This window comes from Sinocyclocheilus rhinocerous, unplaced genomic scaffold, assembly GCF_001515625.1.
Source record: "Sinocyclocheilus rhinocerous isolate Xijiao unplaced genomic scaffold, SAMN03320098_v1.1 scaffold3595, whole genome shotgun sequence".
Lineage (NCBI taxonomy): Eukaryota > Metazoa > Chordata > Actinopteri > Cypriniformes > Cyprinidae > Sinocyclocheilus > Sinocyclocheilus rhinocerous.
This window is the reverse complement of record NW_015664998.1, coordinates 303,378-311,588: the sequence shown is the minus strand read 5'-3', so window position 1 is coordinate 311,588 and position 8,211 is coordinate 303,378. Positions and strand designations below refer to the sequence as shown.

The following is an 8,211-nucleotide window of genomic DNA, read 5'->3' as shown; positions in this document are numbered from 1 at the left end:
GCTCTTCATGACGTAGACGAGGGTGGAACTCCTTATATGGGCATTTCTCCCGGAAGAGCGCGCCACGCTCACATCGACCAGAGCTAGAGCAAGATCAGGCCCATCAATGAGCTTCATCCGGCGGCAGCGCTGCACGGGACTCGGTCAGGAAGAATGTCTCCAAAGAAGTGTGTTTTTGGTTGTAAGGGAAAGATTACTTTGTTCAGCTTCCTAAAGAACCCAGCGTTATGTAAAACAGTTTAATGCTGGATTTGCACATAGTTTGATACTGAAAGATGGAGCGGTCCCAGCTATAAAAGATCCCGGTCATGATTCAGAACTGCAGACGGTAAGTGAAACAGCATCAAATGTCTGTTTTGTTGTCATTCGGCGCTCAAGTGCTCGTCACTCTTTAGCTCCATCCACGGCGCGCCTCCAGGAGCTCGGCTTTTTCCTGAGAGAATCGTAAAGCTGTATAATTTTGGCTATTTAATTTATGCAATGGTGAAAAAAATTGGCAAAATACATGGGGGGGAAACCTCGAAAAACCGTGTTCGGTATTCGGCCTTCAGCTTTCGGCCCAGTGTTTCATTTTGTTCGGTTTCTGCTTCGGCCAAGAATTTTCATTTCGGTGCATCCCTAATAAAAATTAATGTATCTCAGTCAGAGTGACCAGGATCTGATGCAGAGCGTCATAACGGCTACTTGGCTGTCAACGGCGCTGTTTATACAAGAATAAACAGTGATGTCATTTGTAGCGGTTGTAAAATATTAGTGCACCATAAATTATAATATTGGTTGTGGCATTTTGATGTGCAGTTTTTTCTGTCACGAAAAGTGAATTAAATCACAAAAATGCCGTAAAATTACAAGCCAGCGGTTTTCTTTTGTATCACAGCCTAATGGTTTTCTTTGTCTCTTGCTCTTGTGTGGGCTGTAATTTCCCCCTTTGTTACCCCTCTGCCCGAAACCCTGAGATTAATAAAATCGACCAATAAAAACATACTATAGATCAATACAAAAAATGCTTGTCTCTTTTTTTATTACTGAATTTGTATTTGCTTATATATTTTACTGGCACCTTATTTTTATTATTAATATATTTTCTCTTTTTATTTTCTTGTCACTGCTTTTGTCGTGTGTATTGAATCTTTGGAAATGCTATATGTCCTGTATCACAATCGTGTCAATAAAGTACTCTGAAGTTGACTGTTGCAAGTCTACTCACAGTAGACTTAACAGATGTTTTGTCTTGTCTCCTCTGATTGGTTTTGTTACTTCTGACAATGTTCTCACAGTGGGTCTGTGAAAAGGCTGAGTACTGATTCAGCCTTTGAAATTGCTCTCTGTCTGTCTGTCTGTCTGTCTCCCCCAGCAGGTGAGTTTGCTACTGTAGTCTCGGTGGCTGCAGGACATCCCAGAGCTCAGACCCAGACAGGAAACTCCAATAAAGACAGTGTTTTTCTATGGAAGTCTCTTGTAGACCCTTTTATTGTCCTGATTACTTTGAAGGTAGAATCACGGGAATAACAGCCTTAACTGAGTTATAAAGTTCTAAGGCCCCTAAATTAAAAATTCTCAAACTTTATGAGGTCTGGGAAGGCCTGTATCCCCTCCAACAGAGAGCAGTTATAAAACTGAGCTGAGGTGAAGAGTCAGTCCTCTACACGGGCCAGTCCTCTTTGAGAGTGACGACACACACACACTAAAATATTATTGCTTCTATTCTAAAACAATCCCTTGTGCTTATAGTTTAACTTAGTGTAAGTCTCAAGACAGCACACATACACACACTTCTCCCACTCTACCCTGCTGTTTTGGCCGTGCACATCTGGAAGTGTTTGAGTGACATCAGCAGCAGACAGACAGGTCTTTTTCCCAGCATGTGACTATTGAGTGTAGCCTGTGTTACCTCTTGAAACCTGCCATTTTAATCAATGGCGGGAAAGGAAAAAAGCAGAAATGAGAGAGATGCCCCTAAGTTAGACTAATTCCTTGACCCATTCCTTTTTTTCTATTTACATTACATTTTGGACTCATTTGAAGCTTCCCACTGCACAATCAGGAAGTTTTATTCTAAAAAGTAGACTGAATTTGAATCGACTATCCCATGACTCACTAATGAGGTTTAGACTTGCAGAACTGGCCTACACTCACAGCTGAACCTGTTTTACATTGAACGCAACTGACTACAACGTGTGTGTGTGTGTGTGTGAGTGTGTGTGTCTGTCTGTCCACATGCATCCATCTGGTTCTGCACTACAGCAATTTCCCTCACAACTCAATTCTAAAGGTGTGAAAAATCTGAAGAGCCACATGGGAGAGTGCAGGAAACATTTCAGTTTCTGAAGCCAGACAGAGAGAGAAAGAGAGCGAGAGAGAGAGAGAGAGAGAGAGAGAGAGAAAAGGGTCCAAAAACAGCAAATACGGGCAAATGTCATAGCTCTCCATGATACTTGATTCTGATTGGTCAATTGTGGCATCCTGTGGTCAAATACTTTTGTATAATGACCACAAAACTGTATAACTGACTGCCTTTCCAGGGAAATGATTTCCAACATTTCTCCTATCACACCGTGGTCTGTTTCTTTTTACATAAATGATTTCAATTTAAAGCAGCATTTCATGTCCATTTATTTTGTTATTTGATAAGCAGTCAATGAAAAATCTTACCGACTTCAAACGTTTGAGTACTGTATACTGTTCAAACTCTTGGGGTTGGAATTATTTTTTCATGAGTTTAAGAAGTCTCTTATGCTCACCAAGGCTGCATTTATTTGGACAAAAATCAATGTTAACATTTTTGTGAAAATTATCATAATTTTTTTTTCAAGATTCTTTGATGAAAAGAACAGCTTCTTTTATATTTTTTATAAATGTCTTTACTGTCACTTTTGATCAATTGAATGCATCCTTGCTGCATAAAAGTATTCATTTCTTTAAAAATAAATAAAACTAAAATCTTACTGCCCCCAAACTTTTGAACAATAGCATAGTAAGTGTAGAAAAGTACAAGAAGTCAGTCATTATTGCAAAATAAACCCCTTCAGGGTCATACAAGACCTAATCACCCTGGGTTCTGGTTTTTATTTTGTGATAATGACAGGATGACAGGAAATTATCATTTAAGCCCCTTAATGATTAGTACTCATACCATCTTGTTCAGGTACAGGGGCTGGTGGTCCGGGGGGCCCGGGTGGCCCAGGGAGGCCCCTCTCTCCTGGGAGGCCCGGTGGTCCCTGCGGACCTGAAGAGAAAGCACAAAAAAAGAGAAAAGTATGAGAAAGCTCAACAAAACTCTCACACACACACACACACACACACACACAAAGTGCTACCTTTCAAGCTATCTTTCCCCTGAGTAGTCATTTATAAGGCACTCTTGTCCTATTCAACAGAAAGCTATAGGAAATAGGAGAATGTTTAGAGTGTTTTTGCACACTATGTTGAGCACCTACAGTATATGATAAAAGGATTCCAAGGAAGTTACGGGATGTTTAACATCCTAAAGAGAAGGAGAGGAAGTAAAAGAGAGTGCAGACTGAGTTAGAATGAGGTATTTGGTTTCGATACATGGCTGTTCTAGGAAACGGGTTAATAAGGGGGGCAGGAGAGCGGTGTGTGGTTGTGTGTTACTGTGTGTGTGGGGGCTGTAATTAACAGGAGGGGGCTCATAATGGCCATGGGTTGGGCTCTAACAGGGAGAGCTGGGAAACCTCAAATAAACACTGCTAAATGCCGGAGCATATTAGCAACTCTGGTGTGTAATAAATTAAAACCTGGTAGGTGACTGCACTGATTCATACAGCTCTCTGGATGTGTGTGTGAACATGTGCATCTACACAAGATCTCTCCAGCTGGTTCCTTGTTGCCTGTTAGTTTTGATTAAGCGGAAAAAAAATGAAGGAAAGAAAAGCTATGTCATGGCTGGTGTGCGAGACAGTGTGATTGCAAAACAAACAGAACAAGAGTTTCATCTGCCTGTCTTTGTTTCTTTTCTCTGTTCCTGTCCCTTCTTTTCTCTTGCTCTCCTCTGACATCCCCGGGTACTTACTGTAACTGTATCACCCAATTTCTCATCAGTCTCTCCTTTAGATGTTTGACAAAATGTTTACTAAAGTTATTTGGAAAAGAGGTTGGATGAGAAGTTGGATCAAATTCCTTTAATATGAGTTACCAGTTTTCATTTTCCGAGGGGCAAATTCACTAAACAATTGAGTCATTTTTGCAGTGTAAAAACCGGTTTCTTATTATTCACTAACTACTCACAAGCTTAAACAGGTGCTAAATGTACTGAAATACTGCTGTGCCATGAGTACTGTCAATCTTTTTTTACCATAAACATACCTCCTTTCTATGTAAATTGGGCTTATTATTATCTCTGTTGCTTGATTAGCATAATACCCATAGAGAATTGGTCGATGAAACAATGCAGATAGCATGTGTAAATAAACAGCCTTACCAGTGTACAAAATTCATTCTTAGAGAAGTGTCACAGCACACGTCATGTGGAGTCTGCCGCTTTGTGGAATGATAATTGAGTGAATAACAGTTCATTGTGTGATTGTAAGAGCATCATTGTAAAAATCACTTTTAGCTTAACCAGTTCATTTTAATAGTCCTGTGGTGTGAAGAATGATTTTTTTTAAGTACTGTAATTAAAAATACAAAATCTATGTAGTCTCTCAATCGGAAACTGCATTTAGATGAAGTACAGCTTGTCACACCACAGGACATGTCAGCTACCCCAAAGCATGTCATGTCAGCTACCCTACCCATATACCATGATGTTATTTTCCTACAGATCTACCTTGCTTTATGTAAACATACCTATCTTGAGAGAATACAACAATCAGGTACAGTTCATTGTGCATGACATGAAGGCGTAAAGAAAACGGCAAATCCAAGGAAAACAATACAATGGCAAACATATGGAAGAAATAAGAAGCAAGTATTGTATACATATTTCATGTTCAATTTAGATTGGATTCATATGGCTGAGGAGCCCCTCAATTGGGCCTGGGTAAAGACCTAAGGTCACTTAAAGCCCCTTCAGTCAGTCATGGCTCTGGTAAAAGACCCTTCATAACTGTGGCCATGTTTTAAATATGCTAACTAAATTCCATACTATCTTTGAGTCTTGGGGTAAGTGGCATGTATGTTAGCTGATGTGTGTGTGTGTCTTTTAGGCAAGCCCCAGCACAGCAGTACATGCTGTGAACAAAAAATGATTTTTTATAATGTGGTCCAAGCACAAATATTTTGGCAAGAGGACTTGGGGCTCAATGCTAACTCGGCAACACCTCCATATAATGTCTCTTACAGCAGAAAAGTCAGCATGGTGAGAAACCACATTCTTGCAAGTCATAGGTCTGCACTCCATAAGAAATCAGGGCTCTTTTGCTAGTGGATACAGTTATATAAACTGATATACGAAGAAAACTTTTGGTCTAAGACAAAGATGAAAACAAAAATGATTAGTTCACCCAAAAATGAAAATTTGAAGAAAATTTACTCACCCTCAGGCCATCCAAGATATAGATGAGCTTGTTTATTCATCAAAACAGATTGGAGAAATTTAGCATTACATCACTTACATTGGATCCTCTGAAGTGAATGAGTGCCGTCAGAATGAGAGTCCAAACAGCTGATAAAAACATCACAATAATACACAAGTAATCCACAAGACTCCAGTCTTGTGAAGCGAAAAGTGTTTGTAATAACAAATCCATCGAGGCATTTTAACTTTAAAGCATAATTTCTAGCCAAATTACCAGCCCATAATCAACAATAAAGCTTCCTTCAGTGAAAAAGTTCTTCCCATGTTTTACCTCTCACATCAAATCCACTGACATAATTTGTTTAGAACAGTTTTGGACTCGCTTGTAAATGGTGCTTTATCTGTGCATATTTCTGTCAGGGTTCTGTCACTTCGGTCTAGTGTTATTCATGGTTTTGTGACAGAGCCATGACACTCCCGTCATGTCGTTGTTTTCATGTGAGTGTGCGGCTTCGAGAGTGCTCGAGCCGTGCGTTCTCGTCTGCGTGTCCTGTTTCCTTGTTTAATGTTGGAGCGTGGTGTTCGGAGCCTGGCACTAATGTCTTGTTGGGTTTCGGTTTCGTGTCGGGGTTGGTTGGCAGCTTGGTTTTCGCTGGCTGCGTGCTGTCTTGTCTTGTGTGAACACGCGGCTTAAGAGTATTCTCATTAGGTGCGTGTTCGTGCCTTGTTTTGTTCAAGCACATGGCTTGTGATTGTTTTGCTGGCCAACCCCACCCATCTTGTTACCTGATTATTGGTTAATTTGCCCCACCTGTGTTTCCCTTGTTACCCTCCTCATTTGCTCCCTATTTATTCTCCTTGTGTTTGCAAACCTGTGCCAGTTTGTCATCGCATATATCCTGTTGTGTCCCGTCAGCCTTGTTCTGATCATGCCTTGCCTTGTTGTGCCAGCCTGTTTTTCCCCCATGGGGTTGTTTTTGTTTTGTTTTATTAATAAAAGCCCATCTCCTGCATTAGTGAGTCCTCGCCTCATCCCTCTACCCAAACCCTGACAATTTCTTTCCTGATTCAGATGTTTTTTTTTGTTGTTTACTGTATAAAGCAATATAATGGATGGAGGACTCATATTTTGGTCTGAAGTTAAATGTCTTATTGGTTTTGTTTCTTACAACCATGCAGCTTTTCACTTCATAGGATTTTAATTGATGGACTAAAGTCAAGTGGATTAGTTGTGGATCATTGAGATTGTTTTTATCAGTCGTTTGGACTCATTCTGATGGCACCCATTCACTTTCTGATCATGCCTTGCCTTGTTGTGCCAGCCTGTTTTTCCCCCATGGGGTTGTTTTTGTTTTGTTTTATTAATAAAAGCCCATCTCCTGCATTAGTGAGTCCTCGCCTCATCCCTCCACCCAAACCCTGACAATTTCTTTCCTGATTCAGATGTTTTTTTTGTTGTTTACTGTATAAAACAATATAATGGATGGAGGACTCATATTTTGGTCTGAAGTTAAATGTCTTATTGGTTTTGTGTCTTACAACCATGCAGCTTTTCACTTCACAGGATTTTAATTGATGGACTAAAGTCAAGTGGATTAGTTGTGGATCATTGAGATTGTTTTTATCAGTCGTTTGGACTCATTCTGATGGCACCCATTCACTGCAGAGGACCCACTGGTGAGCAAGTGATGTAATGCTTAATTTCTCCAAATATTTTCCAATGAGGAAACCCATCTACAGCTTGGATGGCCTGAGGGTGAAGGAATTTTCAGCATATTCCCATTTTTGGGAGAATTATTCCTTTTAAGTGTTCGATACATTAGACAGCAAAATGACAGGTTAAGAAGACCTAGCTACTCTGCCATGACGTTTGTCTTGAGTCACAGAGTGATTTAGACCTGAACTTGTGATAGTTTTGTGGGCTTGATTTGTTTAAAGCAGAGGTGGGGCAAGTCACATGTTTAAGTCTCAAGCAAGTCTCAAAACTACGGAGCCCGGGAAGTCACCTGTAGGAGAAAAAAAAACAATCTGTGGCGACGGTTTTGCAATCCGTCCCCTCAGTTTATAAACCGTACTCACGAATTCTTAAACTGTTCCCTCGGTTTAACAAATCGTACCCACGAATTTCCAATCCGTGCGCTCAGATTTTGTAAACCGTACCTTAGATTTTTGAATCCGTACCCACAAATTCATAATCCGTGCGCACTACCTTATTATCTCTAAACTCTATCGTTTTTTTTTTTTTTTTTTAGAAAATTCAGGAATTCTATTCTTCTTTTTATTAGGCTATTATTATTTATTTTAGGCTATAAAACACAGGCGGCGGTGTTTAATCCTATTAGTGATTAATATAAAATAAACGCTAAAAAGAAGACTATTTTGTGAAAGCGGATCATGGTCTCATTCATAGGCTATCAAGTCGGGTCCAGTCACAGTATCAAACAGGAACAAATATGTTTTTGCCACATGACTTTAATTTTTCCTCAGAAATGAACTTTCTTATACATTTTAAAGCTGCAGTCCGTAAGTTTTGCCTCTTTGTCGGTATCTCTGTTTGAAAACCTGCAATTGCAGCTTTGCGCACAATTCTTCCTCGAGTGGGTTGTGCTCCGGCACGGCTCCAGCGTGGATGAATCTAATGTTTTGAGGTGAATGTGTGGCTGTCAGCCACTGCACCAGTGTGGATATTTACTGTACTTCGCAATCACAGATTCTAGCCTACGTCTTGGAAT

General features: G+C 40.1%; 1 protein-coding gene across 4 annotated transcripts in view; it reads right to left on the bottom strand.

The window, feature by feature from the left end:
* Positions 1–8,211, bottom strand: part of LOC107730716 (EMI domain-containing protein 1-like) — a 75,061-nt gene that overhangs the window by 8,794 nt on the left and 58,056 nt on the right. For all 4 annotated transcript variants that reach the window (XM_016541603.1, XM_016541602.1, XM_016541605.1 and 1 more), the window contains exon 9: positions 3,134–3,226. In XM_016541603.1, the coding sequence (XP_016397089.1) occupies positions 3,134–3,226 (93 nt within the window). The remainder of the gene's footprint in view (positions 1–3,133; positions 3,227–8,211) is intronic.